Source organism: Aulonocara stuartgranti (genome assembly GCF_965226115.1).
Source record: "Aulonocara stuartgranti genome assembly, chromosome: 16".
NCBI lineage: Eukaryota > Metazoa > Chordata > Actinopteri > Cichliformes > Cichlidae > Aulonocara > Aulonocara stuartgranti.
The window spans coordinates 5843886-5860922 of record NC_138952.1 but is presented as its reverse complement, the minus strand read 5'-3'; the positions used below and the strand labels follow the sequence as shown (position 1 = coordinate 5860922).

General features: G+C 40.3%; 1 protein-coding gene across 1 annotated transcript in view; it reads left to right on the top strand.

Annotated features, from left to right (window-relative positions):
• The first annotated feature begins 328 nt into the window (after nucleotides 1-328).
• col5a2a (collagen, type V, alpha 2a) overlaps nucleotides 329-17037 on the top strand; it is a 41611-nt gene continuing 24902 nt past the window's right edge. Inside the window, exon 1 of the mRNA XM_082508159.1 lies at nucleotides 329-598. Within this exon, the coding sequence (XP_082364285.1) occupies nucleotides 514-598 (85 nt within the window). The 5' untranslated portion in view covers nucleotides 329-513. The remainder of the gene's footprint in view (nucleotides 599-17037) is intronic.

Sequence of the window (17037 nt, the reverse complement as noted above, 5' to 3'; positions counted from 1 at the left end):
GTCCTGTTTGGTGCCCCAGAGACAGCAATAAAAAGGCGCTTTTATGGTCTTTCTTAGTGACCAGTTCTGAAGAAAAGTAGGAGAGAAAAGAAACAAAAAATCACCTTCAAACAAGCAAAGTCATTTTTCTTATCTCCTCCTTGACATCTTTTTCTATGCGTCAGAGTAAAGATGGCTCATTTTTTAAGATAGATAGAAAGAAACACTGGAAACTATGAGAGCTTGTGAACATGGGTGTAGTTCTCTCACAGCCACAAAGCCTGTGAGAGGATGGTTATGGGAGAGGGCTGACAAAAGGGGGAGGAAAATTAGGCTCGCCAGCATTCTTCTCATTTAAAGCTGTAACTACACAAAAAAAAGCACTCTCGCAGTCAGGGTTGGGTCTGCTGCTTACAAGGAGAGGCACTCTTGTATTCATGGTGGTGCAGTGATAACCTGAACATTTTTTTTCTTCTTCTCATCCCTTTTCCCCTCGCTTTGCACACAAGGACAGCTCATGTCTTTCTTATAGACATGGAGAGCTTTGTGCATTTAAGGATTTTCCTTTTTCTGCTGGTCTCCGTTGCTCAGGTTTTGATTGTTTCATCTCAGACCAGCGGTAAGTGAACCCCATCAGCTGCTTATGTTAACACCTATTGTTGTTGGTGATAATGTGTGAAGGTGGCTAACCTTCAGATACTGGCTTGGACTTTTTGTGCAGGCATGAGAAAACTTTGAAGTACAAATTAGGCTTGGTTGTATAGACTTATGTTGATTATTAATATTGCAGAAATGTAATTAAGTGTTATTTTGATTTAGGAGAAGCTATTTTAGATAGACGGGGTTTTTGCTGGTTTGTTGAATTCTCCTTGCACATGACAACTTAATTTGCCCCACTGACTTGTTCTGGTGTGGATGAGAAATGTTTCCAGCCCACTGAAGAGTCTGTGTCAGGCTTAAAGATGATTAATACGAAAAGAGAATCTTGTGGATTATTTGCTAATGGCAAAAAAAGAAGCTCTGCATGTCAGAAAACAGTTCAGTGGAAATCTGTCAGTGATTGCGAGTGATGTCACCCTGAGGCAGTGAAAATGTGCAGAGCAGGGAAACGAGGACCTTTGTGGTATTACATTACTCCTGCACGACTCTACCACTTTGGAAGATTCATTAAGTGTCACCACAACCCCCACCCCTGCCCCCCACCCCCTTACATTGTACATCTGTGAAAAGAATTTCAGCTTTGAGGGGACACATGCTACATGTTAATTCAGGGCAGATGTGAGGAGCAGAGATGCTGCTGGAGTCACTGAGACGGTGGGGCTGCTGATGTCTCCAGCTGGCAAAGCTGCGACCTGGAACACCTGAGAGTTCTTGTTTTACTTGAACCACGCTTCCAGCTTGTTTTTTTCCTCACCGGAGTGTTTGATGTCTTGTGTCGTCACAGGGACTGACTTGTTCTCCTCGTGATGTCATGGGGCACACTGAGCACTGGACTGCTGTTAGAGAGTGTAATTAAAAAGAAAAGCTATTTTCCTTTATATAATTAACCAAAATGAGTTGTTTTTTCTCTTTGGGTTCAGTTTCATGTAAAGCTGTGGTGTGATAGTTGGACACTGGATAGAGTGCCACCCTGTGGTGAAAGCAGCATGTGTGCACTTCATCTGCACCAAAGAAATTTAACACAAAATGTAATGCTGACATTTGATGATCAGTGTATTTAACCTGAATTAAATATACAAAGAGATCCAGCTGTGCACATCTGCACGTTTCTGCCGTTTGTTCTCTATAGCTCCTAGAAGCTATGTTTTAAGCATCTCACTACTCTAGCTGGTTAAATCTCACTTTCCATATTTGTTCATATTCAGCAGTACTCGATCTTGCATGCTTTTTTTTTTTCCATGGAACATAGGTGGGGGGAGATGGTTGCATTTCAACCAAATAAAAACTTTGGAAAGTCCGTGGTTTTTGTTGACTAAGGGAAAATGTGGTTCAAGGCCCTGTGGAACAATATACTTGTGTCTTAATGAGGGGGGCTTTAAAGAGACAGTGACCAACTCTGCTTGTATGGGTTTTGCTTGAGAGTTATTACATTTCATGTTTTTAACAACTGTCTGCAGCAAGACCAAAAACTATTTCAGTTTTCCTCTACTGTCTGGAATGACTCATGTCAGAACTCCTGAAGCACACTTAGTGTTGCAGTGAGATCACTCATTGGGCTAAAATATATCCTTGTGCCAGATTAAATGCACGATTAAAAGGTCAGTCTTTAATTAGGTGTTTTTTCCCACCAGGTGACTGTATATACAATTTTAATGTAGCCACTGTGAAACAATTGGTTCTTGTCTTGAAGTGTTGAGCTGAGCAATTTGGCCATCGCCATCTTGGGGTTTTGAAACCGGATGTAGCAAATGAGCATTGGGAACTAAGAAACACTTATACAGTAGCAGCTTGGAAAACAAATGGTCAGCCCTAAAGCATTTGCTAAAGCATTAGCTTTATTGTCATTTTGAGCCCAAATAAGAAAGCAATTTAGTAAATAAACAGCATGTTGTATTTAAAGAAACTTGGAACTAACAACATTAGGAAAGTGGTTACTGAGGTCATAAATCGGTAATTTGCCTGTAGATTTCTTCATAATCTGACATTTTGCAATCAGAGGAGCCCCCTGCAGGCCATTAGAAAGAATTCTAAAGAATCTTCAAAAAGCAAATCATCAAATTAGAATATTTCCATATTCCATTTAGTTACAGGGAACTACTTTTATAGGGAAACTGCAACTTAAAAAAATAGCTTGGCAGATGGTCGATGAAACTGTTGTCATACTCCCAGAAACCTTTTGTTAGCCAACATTTTGCTTTTTTTGAGAATAAAAAAAAGATAGGACTCTGAGGTTACTGAAAATCAAACACAATGCTTTGAAGACAAAAAAAACATGTTCAAAACAAATGTTGAACGTTTTAGTTGATACAGCTCTAGATTAGAGACATGTGCCTGCACATGTGTGGAAAGTTTTCTGCATAAGAACATGGTTTGGAAAATGAGATCAAGGAGCAGACTTTTAGCTCACACTTGGAAATGGTGACGCCAGCACAGAACACCAGGATAAAAGAAAATATATAGTGCAGGCCTCAAAGAAAAATTACAACTTGTGCTGGAAGAAGCAGATTTTTTCAGTAATATTTGGAGGAAAGTTTAAGGATGTGAACACGGAAAAAAATAGCAATAAAATACTGATTCCAATAACAAGAAACAGTCTGCACCCAGAGTTTTAGCCAAGGACAGAAATCATGCATTTTCTGTGTGTGTCTGTGTTCATGTGTGTGTGAGACCACTCCTTCCAGACACTGACGGAGCTGTAAAACGTCTTCAAAGATGGCACTTTGCACCTTACATCAAAGAAACTCAACACCCAGTCCTCATGACACCGCTGGCTTACTTTGAGTGTATTCGCAGTTACATTTGTCTCATCATCACCAGCTTTTTCATTTCCATCACAGCCAAAATCTTAAAGCGTCTCCAGCATATTTTTTCCTCTGTTTGAGAGAAACCATTAGCACAAAGCAAAAATCTGGTACTCCAGATCAGCAGACCAGCATGAGGTCACCCTGCCTCCTAAATTGGTTCCAGTTGTTGTTGCCACATCAGTGACATCGCAACAAATGGGCTGTTTTCTACTAAAGCTGAAACGTCCAAACATGTGAATTCAACCAGGTCCACAGACGGCTTTGATTAGAAACACATGCTGCATTTTTGAGCTATGACTTGATTACACGCCTTCTTCTACCAGAGTTAAAGGCAAGACAAGGGAAGGGGGGAGGGGGGTCAGCCTTACCAGGTTGTACATTGTCTTATATTGTTTCAGTTACACGTTTGAGGAGGTGTTATGTCGACTGATGTGAAATGTCAGACTGTAAACCCGGGGTGTGTTGGTGGTAGAGACAGTGGAGCTGATTAGGAGTTTTCATGCAGGGATGCACCATGGGAACTACTTATAAACCAGAGTATTGCAGTCAGAAAATGGAGGATTGGGGGAAAGGATGACTTCCAGATGTTAAAAAAGTCTCTTTGGCACTACTTGGAATATATAAAAAAGTCTTATTTGGAAGGGGAGGAAGTTAAACGGCCAATATAAAACAGTGTGTCAGTGTGACTTTAGGTAAACTGTGAGCCAGTAAGTTTTACATCTGTCAACGTTAAAGACACCCTAAACAGTCTGAGGGGGACAGCCCATCTCCCCTGTCTTTACAGGTTCAAGTTAAAGTAGCTATTTGTTCCAAGGCCGTGCAATTATGGCTCCTCCTAACAGGTTTCCTGCCGCTTGATTGTCACTTGCTCGCCCATCTGTCCTGTGATCCTCTCAGTTTGTCTATGTAGGAGGAGGATGAGAGGACAGACGGTAAACACAGAACAGGCTCGTTTCCCCAAATGCTACAATTGTCCTAATTTAATTATAATTGACACTGAGCCCTACGGTAGTCAGAGGAAGAGCTTGGCCACTAATTCACAAGTTCTGTGTCACAGTTGAATAAATAAAACTAATTTTAATTCATGTTTATACTGTGTTAAATATAGTTGCAAAGCACTACAAAGTGTAAAGCTTTAAAATTAAAGGTGCACTGTGACTATATCAGCGTTACGCTGAAGGATTATGTATATAGAGCATGAAAATCCAAGCACATTTCACACGATCCACTATCTACTCCTTTTCATTCCTTTCTGTTATATACACTTACATAGCCTGAGTGTCAAATAATGAGGTCAGCATTATTTGATCCAAAAGCCTAAACTCTTGGATGCTTCAACATCAGCAGTTATTTCTACTGTCTGAATGTTGTCATACATAGTCCTGTTTGAGCCTTCTGACTGGAAGGGTCAGCTAGTCAGAAGAGCTGGGTCATTGAGAGGGTGACCTTATAGAGACAGGAGTCTAAATGGCTGCTTTCATGAGGTGGCTGAACTGAGTTGGTTCCCAATGATTTAGCTGAGTGTTATTTTAAACTATGAATCATGCTAAGTTATTTTTGTGAAGTCAAAGAATAAAAATATGGAGCTGGAAGTATAATAAGTTCCCCATCCATCCAATTTCTTGCTGCTTATCTGGGTTTGAGGGCAGCAGTCTATGCAGAGAGGCCTACACCTCCCTCTCCCTAGGCACTGATATGTTCCCAAGCCAGCCAAGAGATGTGATCTCTCCAGCATGTATTGGGTCTGCCCCAGGGCCTCCTCTTGGTAGGACGTGCTAGAAATACCTGTCCTAGGAGTCATTTGAGAGACATCCTAGTCCAGGGGTGTCCAACTCCAGGCCTCAAGGGCCAGTGTTCTACAGGTTTTTGACACACCTGAATCAAATGATTAGTTCATTACCAGGCCTCTGGAGAACTTCAAGACATGTTGAGGAGGTAATTTAGCCATTTAAATCAGCTGTGTTGGATTAAGGACACATCTAAAACCTGCAGGACACCGGCCCTTGAGGCCTGGAGTTGGACACCCCTGTCCTAATCAGACACCCAAGCCACCTCGCTTGGCTCCTTTTGATCTGAAAGAGAGCAGCTCTTTCTTGCTGCTTGTACCTGTGATCTCATTCTTCCGGACACTACCCAAATCTCATAACTACGGGTGAGGTTAAGAGATCGACCGGTAAATGCAGAGCTTTGGTTTCACACTCAGCTCTCTCTTCACCGCAGCAGATTGGTGCAGCATCATAAGGAAACGGAAACTTTTCAATTTTAGATTTCTATTTTAACAATTTTTAAAAACAAAAAACAAAAAAAACCCCAAGAAGTTTCTTTTACAAATCTGGAGTTGTGAAGTTTGTAAGAAGACACGATAATAGTAGTCTAAAGATTGATTTTCATTTTGGAAAATCGAGGCTCCATCCTTTCAGTATGTGTCAAAAAATGTTTCATGTTCTGTCCAATCATTCTCAGTCTCTCTGTCTCGTGAGCTCCCCAGCTCCACGTCACTTCAGTACTAAACTGCAGGAGCAGGCCTTTAATTGGTCATGAAAGTAAAGATTATAAGCTTTCAGGCAAACATTATCTTTCTCCACAATTAAAAAGTAATATAGTCCATCACAAAATGCCAGGAAAACAAACATGGCCTTCATGATAATGCTTTTGAGCAGTTAGCCATTGCTGGTGCGTAGCCTGTTCAGCGAGTGTTGATACAGCTGGTTGTAGTTTTTCCTGCAGATCAGGGGGACTTTTACCCTCTGGAGCTTATCCTCTGCAGGTTGGCAGGGCTCAGTGTAATGTAGCACTCCCTCTGTACATGTTCTCTGTCTCTCCTCTGGTGACTGTTTAAAAGCTGCTGTAGTAGCTTTCAGGAGATGTTACAACCCATTTGGAAACCTTTCTTTGTGCTTCGGTCCAGGTAATGATTCTGTAAAATCACACCACAGTTGCCGTGGAGGGAATCAGTTGATTGTCATAACGGGAAATGCAAAAAGATCTTAACACATGCAATTTCAACTTCTCCTACAGTTTTAAATGAAACATTTTAAAGTCAAAATTACCTCAAGTCTTCAAAAAAATGTGATTTTTAAGGCTGACGGAAAGCTTTTAGAACTGAAGAAGCTGTTTGGATGAGAGCTGAAGTGACTTCAAGGACTTACAAAAGACATCTGGTTGCAGTAAACTCAACCACTTAAGTCTACCATGACCTGGATGACTATGAACTTACAGAAACAAATTCTAAAGTCCTACCATGACTTGTTTGAATGCCACAAAATGGTGACAGCCGGCCATAATTGCAGGTTGCGGCCCGACCCAAATTCTAAGCTGAGGCCTGACTGTGTATATATTACGACTGAAGAGGGTGACTGAATGGTGCTACATGGGTTACAGGGGTTAGCAGTGTGGCCTAAGACATGCTGTTAACAACTCGTTGGACAGCTGACTTCACAGTGAAATGCCTCATATATGAGCAGTGCTTTGAGGTACTTTTCTGTCCAGGTGGTCATAAAACTGCAGCAGCTGCAAATACTGCAGATTACTGCGTTTCACTGAAAACAATCATATTAAATTGTACGTTACACAAAATTGTTATGGAAGCTTTTTTTTTCTGAATGCCTTGATTCAGTCAGATTACATAATTTGGAGTTAATTTAATTTATTTGCCATAAAACTACAAATTCAGAACTGATTTCAGCAGTTGCAGTAGAGAATGAAGCCAGAAAAGGTACCAAGGTCATTAGGATCATTTTCTCATTGGCAGCTAATCTCACTTCAGGAGTTGACCTCCTGTTGGCCATTAGAATGCAGGCATTTCCACACTGGATTCACTTTTTCAGATCTGGCAGTCATGTGACACAAAAAGCTTTCACACGTTGCACTGGCCCAGTGAAATTCTGATACACAGGAAACAATTTCTTCAAATTACTGCTGCTCATGGTGGTCCTACAAGCTGCTGAATCATTGGGTACACTTAGTTTTCCACAGGATTGCAGGGACTCCTGTGGAAAACTTCTTTTTCACATATGTTTGTACAGAACATTTGTATTTAAGTTAGTTTCAAAGACAAAAGTACTGCTATAAGAACTCGTCAGCAGTATCATATTATTAAGTTTTCTTGGTGTTGACCAGCAAGAGTGCTAATAAGCATGTAAGGAATTCAGAATTAGACTGTTAGCAGCTGGAAAATGTCCACCATCTCGGACTTTTACGAATCGATTACAATCTTTCTGGTGTTTTGTCAGGCCGAGTGGATTTTAGCACTTTAATGTGAGGGCCAAACTGAGCTCCTCTTCTACTGGATTTTGATTTGAATGTTAAGAAGAGTTCCAGCACACACAGGGTTTGTATTTTCTAATCATCCCATCCAGATCCCATCAGAGGGTATGGTTTTTATTGAAGTGTCGTCTATGATTAAAGTCATAGTTTGCTCAGCAGATGCATGGACTATCTGGGAGCAGCAATAGAAACCAAGAAGACTTGCTAAGTGTTGGCTGCAGAAAAAAGTAAGACTGATTGGACTAATAAAATTCTGCCTATTTAAGACTTTCTTTGTTTCGCGACATTTCTTCTTTGGGCTTTTATGTGAAGAGCTCACAGCAGGTCCAGAGGGGTAGTGAGTTTTTTTTTTTTTTTGTTTTTTTTTGGTAAAAAAGAAGGGAGCATTCTGTTAACACAATGTGAAGTCTGTGCCGGCCACTGGCCATAATGTCCAGCCAGTGTTCCCAAACAGACGCGTCTCACATCGAGCCAGACCAGTGAGATGTGGAAATGTCTGCTTGTTGTCGGTGACTCATCGGCACCATTTAACCTCGATGGTTTTAGCAAATGGGTGAAATGCTTTTGCAGAGAAGTTGCCAAAAGAGACAAAGTTAATGAGAATGAATTAAAGTGGTGAAGCCAATGTTAAATATTGGAAAGAAAAAAAAAATCTTTGCTGTATTCTTAGTGTCAGCCAGGAGCCTTTACGCATGAACCGTCTTTATTGCTTCACCATTCAGCTGTTTACAGCACATTGAGGAAAGTTAGTATATTTCACCCAGAAGAACAACAAACTCACATGCTGGCGTGGTAATTTACTCTGTGCTAGCTTTGAAATTATGTCCATATGAATAACATTAAAACTGCCATTTTGCATTTTTGTAACGCTTCAAATTAAAAAGAAAAGCAACGCAAACACAAAGGCTGGTGTGGGATAACCGGGTAATTCACGTGTTAGATATTTTCCGCTCAGGTTTCACTTGATCAGCCGTATGAGATTCAAACAAACAAAGGTTTACACAGCTTGAAGTCTGCTGTGCATCATGCCACTCTCTATTTACTTTGGCTACATAAGAGCACTAAGTGGAGGCTTTGAGCCTTTTTTGAGTTTTATTCAGTTGCATGTTCTTTCTTGTTTCTGAGCTTTTTTTTTTTTTCCTGGTGTGGCACAGTGTTTAAAGAGAAGGGAGGGGTAAGCTTTAAATACAGAATCTTTTCATTGTAATTTTATATCTACAGTACTAGGAGAGGGGCATTGAGGGGGGAAGAAAAGTCCTGGCACAGCTGCGGATCAGAGAGGAAGGAACAGAGAGTAGAGGAGGAGGAGTCAGGGACAGGGGATAAGAAAGGGAGTCTGAAAAGAGAGCGAGAGAAAAGAAAGAGGTGAGAATGTGAAAGGCAGAAGAAGTGAGAATGAGGGGAACCCCGGAGGATTGTTTGGGACATGTGATCAACAGCAGATACCTCCATGTGTATGTCGCAACAGACTCCAGTTTAACAGTTAGGATAAAGGAATTTCCTCTAGAAAAGTGGTTGTTGTTGTTGTTAATTGTGATTAACGATCTGAAGACAAAACAGATTGAGACAGATGAGATTACTGCAAATATGTTCTTTTTCATAACGGAACTGAAAAATTGGTCAGCTGGTGATTTGTTCCACATCTGTAAAGCAAAACACTTCATTGTAATTTTATCTGGAGGGAGACCGCCTTCGAGATTTCTGCAACTCACAGCTGTCTATGACATATTGGATAAAGTATGCATCTGTTACTGATAGAAGGGAGGGCTTTAAGCAAACAAACTGCAGCAGAACTGCCAAGAAGTGATTCGCTGCTAGTGAAAAACGTTTTTCATTGGTTGATGCAGTTTTTGGTGTTTTGCCATAATGTCACAAGGACCTGGGTGGGAATATTCCCTTCATACTTCTGTCATTAGAGAAAATGGGTCACTGTGAAGTGTATCTCAGAGCATTTGCTTCCGAGTAGATTGAACAATAATCTTTTTGTCAGTCAAGATCTTCAAAAACAGGAGAACATTATTTCATGTGCGCCGTCCTTTAAAAATTAGAGTCATGCTGCTCATATACAGTTTTTCTTATCTAAGACTCTTTTGGCAAGACACGTGCATGCCAGAACTGAACCCAAGGGGTTATTAGCAAGTATTAGAGGTTCTGATTGGTTGAGAGGTTTGGATTCAAACTCAGTAACTGCACAGTTTAATATAGTTTAATCAAACATGTTTCAAATGTATGTAAAATCAGCTTTAGCTTGGGTTACTTGTTTAACCTTCAACTACAAAACTATACCCTCTTCATTGAGCAGATTTGATAATGCAAATTATGCATTGTGCAACTATGCACATTTAATTCAATCAAAAAGCAAATAATAAAAATCGGCCTTGAATGAGACTTTAACATTAGCCACAGTTAAACTGGTGTTTTGTACCCATGGGATGGCCGCTGAGCAAAAGGAGCCAGCACCACAATGTGACCAAAACATCACAGAAAATGAACAGATGTGGCAAAATCACAAGTAAAAGTGAAGGAGTACAAAGAAGGCGCATGTGCATATTACGGGATGCCACAAGGGTCAAGCTCAGCCACAGTCCTGCCTCTTTAGCTGATCTCAGTGATAGCTGATGGATAAACAGATTTACGGACATTCAACATGTTAAAAATATGAAAGAAAACCAAAATGTGTTTTCCAGACAAGTATTAAAATAATAAGTAGAATAAAGCAGAATAACACTTAATAACTTAAAAATCATATAGTAACAAAAACACATACATGAACTGATAAAGTGCAGATGGAAACTCATGGCACTGAGTCCACTCAGCCTTGTTGTACGGGCGTTGAGGCTACGCAGGTTCATGGTCTGAGTGGGAGGGGCCTCTCATGATGTCCAGTAGCCTGATTATGTATCTGTCAATATAAATGCCCTCTGAAGATTTTCACCATTCTTTACAGCACCTTCTTGTCAGCTTCAGAGACAGCCCATGTTGTCAAGAAGCTCTGCAGATTTTCATGCTGTGTTTGTCTTAGTATCATCTGTTGTCACAGATTTCTGCTCAGATCTGTCTATAGTTTCTCTTTTCCAGTACTGAAAGTTACCAGGGCTGTGAAAGCGTCAATGCCTTGCACACCAATTGCTGTCTACCTAGAAGGTTCACATGAATGGAGAAGACAGAACTTTGGAGATTCAAAAACATATTTTAAGATGTTTAAAGGGAAAAAATAAGATCAGTCAATATACAGAAATCAATAGCTAAATTTAAAAAGGAGCTTCTGCCATCAAAGTGTATAAAAGGCTTCATAGAAACTCAGTGCAGAGTTCAGTTATCCTTCCAAGAATGCTTTAATTTACCTGTTGTTCAATAATTATAGTTATTCATTTATTTGCATAACCAAACCCAGACAGTCTGGCTCCAGCAATTTCATAGATACAACCTTCTGGAGACAGAACCATGTGGCCAGTCCTGCCTTGACCTTATCACCCCTTTTTGTCTGTGCCTCCAAAAATGCAAACTGCAGTAACTTCAAGGGCTTCATTTGGCAATAAAGAGAAAGTGATAAATTCTGTGTGTCGCCCCTGGGCTTTCAACTTGAGTGATGTCACAACAGGAAGGCGGCCTTGTGCTGACCCCCGTCTCCCTGTGCTCGCTTATCTGTCCGATCCTAACAGTGGTCCAGAAAATTACGGTTTCTCTCTCCAGCAACAGATATGGTTTGTACCTGCAAGGAGCCGATCACTGGAAACAAACTCTGTGATTTCAATAACAGATGACTCGAGGAAGTACTTGGAGTACAGCTGAAATAGTTCACATGAATGAAGTCATGGTTTCCATTTCGGAGATAATGCTGAAATAATGTTGGATCAATTTTATCTCAAAATGTTTTGGGGAGGTTTTTGGCCTAAATGTGGGCTCAGACAGTGTTTTCCTTACAGATGCAGATACAGATCTCTGCTTCCAAAACCCCCACAAAAACATCTTCCATAACAATGACTGTTTGTCTGATTCTTAGGGCTGGAAACCATTAGTAAAAGTGCATTTCTGTTAATACAATAACGTCATATTACTTTAAAACAAGGTTCCTCCAGCAATGTTTTGAATAGATGATGACTGCACTGAAAGCCTTTAGAAAATGCTGCGGCTTTTAAATTTGCTAACATAATCACTTCCATGTATTTATCTAAAAGTCCTCAAACTTTCATTTTAAAGTGAAAAGGGATTGTGAGGAAAGTCACTAAATGGCCTGGAATTTGTGTTGAAAATAAAACTAAGCAGGACAAAAAACAGGAGTGTGGCAGAAAGTTCATAAAGATACTGTGTCCTTTGATAGGGATAAGGGTAAAGAAAGGGAGATTGGAGAGCTTGAGGGGGGATATGAGAAAACACAGGCTAATGCGAAGGGAAAAGTGGGATTTAAAATGGAGCCTCCGGCAGCTGCGGGGTTTGAGGAGAGGATGCAGCGTCCTTAAACTGCTGTAGCGCAGAGGTCAAACAAAATGTGGACGCAATAAATCTCTCTTGCCTTCGGGCTTGCTGCTTCTCACAAATGCAGAATCCCTTGTAAAAAGAGAGAGGAAAAAAAGAAAAGCCTCAAAGCTCTTCCCCACCTGAAGAATGATAGTGGCTGGACATGTGCGTTCCATCTTTTAGCATTTACAAGTCAACATGTGAATTATTGGAAGTGTTTCAAGATGAGATGCCCTTGAAATGTTGCACATATACCAGCAGCTTTGTGCAAAAACACTGTTGCTGTTTTCTGACTTTTATGCATGTGACCAGCTTAATTATGTGCTGCCCACATTCATCCGTGTTCTTGCATTTTGAAAACAATGCAAAGATGAGGGAGAGAGAGGAGACAGGCATGTTATGCGAGCACCGCAGTCTGCACATGAAAATGCAAACAGATGGGTGAAAATGATGTGAGCTGAGGACAGCGTATTTAAAATTTCACAGCGCGGATTTAAAAACTGAACTGTTGTTTAACCCCTACAGTGGTGTCTAACCATGCAGATCATTCTAAATGAATTTTTTTATTGGTATCATCTTAATAACAGAGAAATAAACATCAAGAAATCTATAAAAAAAGTCAACAGCATCATGTTTTTCTCTGGACTTCTTACCTCTATAATAGACTGTAGGTAAAAGATGGTGACATCAGACCAGGTCACATGGTTTGTGACCTACTGCTTTAAAGCCGTTTTGGTTGTGGTTGTTTTTTGTGTTGTTGGGTTTGTTTGTTTTTTCTCGGAGGATTAGAGGTGTCAGCTAATTTTACTCAATTTACTTAGCAAGGTGCATTGGCAGACTGGGTAGGTGTATAAACACAGACGTCCTAATTAGTGCTAACAAATGATTAAAAAACAAAAACATTCAGACGGACTTCTCGGATGGTCATATTATCCATAGTATTTCTGGCTAATATGACAGCATAAACATGAATGAGAATCTTGAACAAGCCGAGTTGATGCAGGTCAGACAGTGACCGACCACCTGTGTCTGCATACACCTCTCAATCAAAGCAGCCACACATTTTATCATGCAAAATTTTAAACCTTAATATGATTTACATGAGGTTATTAAAGTTAATTTCTTCTTTAAAGTTGTACATTTAAAGAAGAGAGTCTGGATATCAACTCATTTTTGGACGCAGCCTGGAGTGGTCATTTTGGGAACAGCAGCAGAGTTTGCCATTTGGAGTCACTCTAGATGTCTGAAGTTCAAGTTGTTGACATTAGCCCATTTCAAATGCAGCAGTAGTTGAATATTTGACCATGAAAACCGATCTTGACAGTGTGTCATGCGAGAAAAGATAGTTTCCTCTTTGCCCTACACAGACCTGCTGGTTTCATCTGGCAGTACTTTTGGTCTATTTAGTTGATAACAATATCACAAAACCAAAACCTCAGTAATTCTCACAGATAACAAATGGCTAAGTGACTCTGCCAGACATCAGACCGTAATGGTTAAACAGTCCAGTCATTTGCTTTTCAGTTAAATGTATATAGAAAGAAAAGTGCCTCTATTACAGTCATAATATGATCCACATTGAAAGAGCGCTGGGGTATGCTACCAATTTATCAGAGTTGGCAAGTACAGTATTCATCCATCAAGGAGGAGGACGAGGCTAAATCATCCAGAAAAAGGCTCACCCAGCACTCTCTGCTTCATTAAATCCTTTTAATCAGAGGTTTATTAGACAAGTTGCTTGTAAATAAATTGCTCTGGCAGCTGAACCAAACCTTGTAGTGGAACTAAAGAATGGAAGAAGAGCATTAAGAAAACAAGCCAGATACAAATTCTGCACTATTTCATTTGAGTCACAGCTACAGTATCTTGTAGTTGTCCAAATTCCAGAGTGCACTTTGCTAGCATTTGGTTTTCACAAACACAAAGGCCTCAAACACTAGCTTTCTTTGTATTCACATGTTTTAATCAGACATCGTGAACAAACTCTGCTGGAAAGAAATTTCCTCTCAGTCATTTTGAGTATACAATCCAGAGTTTATTCCAGCACATCTGGCTGTATGTTCAGTTGATGTAAAACACCAGGGTGCTCTGACCCCTTGTATAAGTTAACTGCCTGCTCTGGTAAACTGGAATGTTTGACATCATCCTTTTTCTTTTGCAGCTTACCTGCTCTTATGAGGACAAACCACAACTATTTATTTATATTAACACATTTGAAAAATCTGGTGAAAAAAACAACTGTTTGTGGCAGTCCGATAATAGTTCCATATACCCTTGATTGTATTTTCGGTGAGGACCACTTTAGTCAAAAGTCGATTCTTATTCCATATGACAATGTGTGCCTTGGGCTTCTGCGTATGCTGGAAGCCTAAGGCATACATTCCTGACTTCCATGTACAAACATGAAGCAACAGTAAGACTCGCCATGACAGAAAAGGGAAAAAAGAAAAAACTATCACTGACAAAGAAAAGGGTTACCATGCAGACCTGTGAAGTATTTGCACTTAAATGATCGTGATCAGCAACGATGAGTGTGAGCACCTCTGTAAAAGGCATTTTGCTGATCTGGAGGATTCGCGCGTGTGTTAATATAATTCCACAATCTGTCCAAGGATGAAAAGGAGTAGCTGGGTTAGTGGTGGGTTGCAAAATGGCTTGCAGAGGCAACTGCAACAGAGGGCAGACTAAAGCAACTGAAATGCTGGGTCCTATGTGAAATTTGAGAAATAAGTTTTATCATCTAAGACATCAGTTCATGTGGGCTGGCAGTGTGATCAGCTTTTATCAGCTAATGTACCATGGCCGACCTAAACTAACATTAGGTACAGTTCGTTTTTATGCAGTGTGTTATAATTAGCATCAAGAATAAATGCCTCAATGTTTTACATATTTGATCATAAGTCCATTATTGTCCATAATAACTATTCTGTAATATTTTAAGTACATCCACAAGTGTTTGTGTATTTTCTTTAGCTTGATCAGTGAGCAGCTGGAAGCATCCCGAGAGGACATGAAAACCACATGTTTGACAGGGTGCAAGGATTAAGTGGAAGATTTAATTTAAATCAAACAGCTACACCTGGCAAGGTCTAGAGTCACTTCAAGACTTTGTTGTGCATTTTCACATCCTAATAGCAAGAACGGCCTGTCGGAATGCATCCAGTAAATCTGTCCCCATTCTTATTTTTTGCTTTATCTTTAAATTATAGTCGGTATTTCACAGCAGAAGTCAATGCAGGCAGTTTCAGAGTCATCAGTCAGTGAGATTTAAGACTTGGAACATTAAGAATGATCACACGGTTTGATGGATTAAACATTGATGCTTGTATTCCCGAGTGTGTTGGAATAAATTTGTCTAAATGATAGGTTACGTACTGCACAATGTTGCCATGTGCAATCAGACATCTGCAACATATTTTATGCAGAAAAGCAAAAATAAACAAAAGAACCTATGTGGTCACGGAGTAAACTGAACATAATCATACTTAGAGCCACAGTATAAAACAAAGACAGACCAGAACACTAATGCTCATTAAGAAATGCAATCTGTTTGGAGTCAGTGTGAGAACACTGCATTGCACTGTTTTTCAAAAGAAGTTAAGAATTCTTCTGATAAGGAGCCAGAAAAAGATAGCCCTTCAGTTGACCTTTGACACTGACCTCAGCAAGAGCCTCAGACTGTGCTGCTGAATCCAAGTCTAAAAACTTCACTGTTTAGCAACTTTCATTTTATCATTCTCAACAGCTTGAAGTCCTGTAATTATAAAGAATTCTCACTCTTGAGCACGATTTCTGTTGTACAGCATAATTATCTCATTATGATAATGTGCCACAAAGACACAAAGGCACACGACCAGTTTGATAGAAGCGACCCCTGCAGCAAACTTAATTAAAACTGAGAAAATGCCACAATGTAAACTCAGTAAATTGCAAATTCAAATTTCCAGCTCTGCCATGGATATGTAACATAAGATGGAGATGAATCCAGTCTAAGGCAACAGAAGCACAAGACATAAAGACAAGGAGCGGGTGATGTGTACTTCAGCAGGACCACAATCGTCCACTGACTGAACACAGGAAGGGAACAGCTCATAGCTGCGGTTGCCTCTTTAAAAGGAAGAGCCAGTGGAGACGGGGGCCTGTTGATGGAAAAGCCTAGACATGCAATCATTTTAACTTTCCTGGCCCGAGCTTCCTACCCCTCCCTCGAGATTCAGAGCTTTGTTTGTGAAAGCCGAGGTGAAGAGCATGTTCAGACTAGAGTGTTTCTTCAGCTTTCAAGCCCTGTCAGCATCATACGGTAAATCGTGCACACTGCTGAATATTAAACAGACAGGATGCCTTTTTCTGATGTGTTAAAATGCTAGAGGAAATAAAAGAAGGTAGATTGAGGTATAATCACAGGGTGTCGAATCACGTTGCAGCAAAGCACTGTTGACACGAGAGCCAAAACATTGGGTGTCCTTTTTTTCTTTTTTTACCTATTATGACTCCAGCTCTGGGCTGGGATGGCAAATACCTCAGTCAGTGTTTGTGGAACAGCAACTTTAATGGACAACTTTATCAGTGGACAAGTCGCAGGTTGACCTAAAGGCCATATGCAGCGGGAAGATTTATGTTTGGCCTCGACACTCTGGGCTTTTAGAGCAAGAAAGCACAGCTGCAGCAGAGCCACCCCTCAGCAGCTGTAACTCATCTGCATCTGGATGAGAAATCATAGTTACAGTCCTCATGGTATAAACCATGTCAGCTACGGCAAGTTACTCTGACTGAAAAGAAGGGCTTGTTCAGAACAAAATGTATGATTTTTATAAACTTAACATCAACTGGAAACTATCTTTTAGAAATTAGATGATGCTGTGACTGTCAG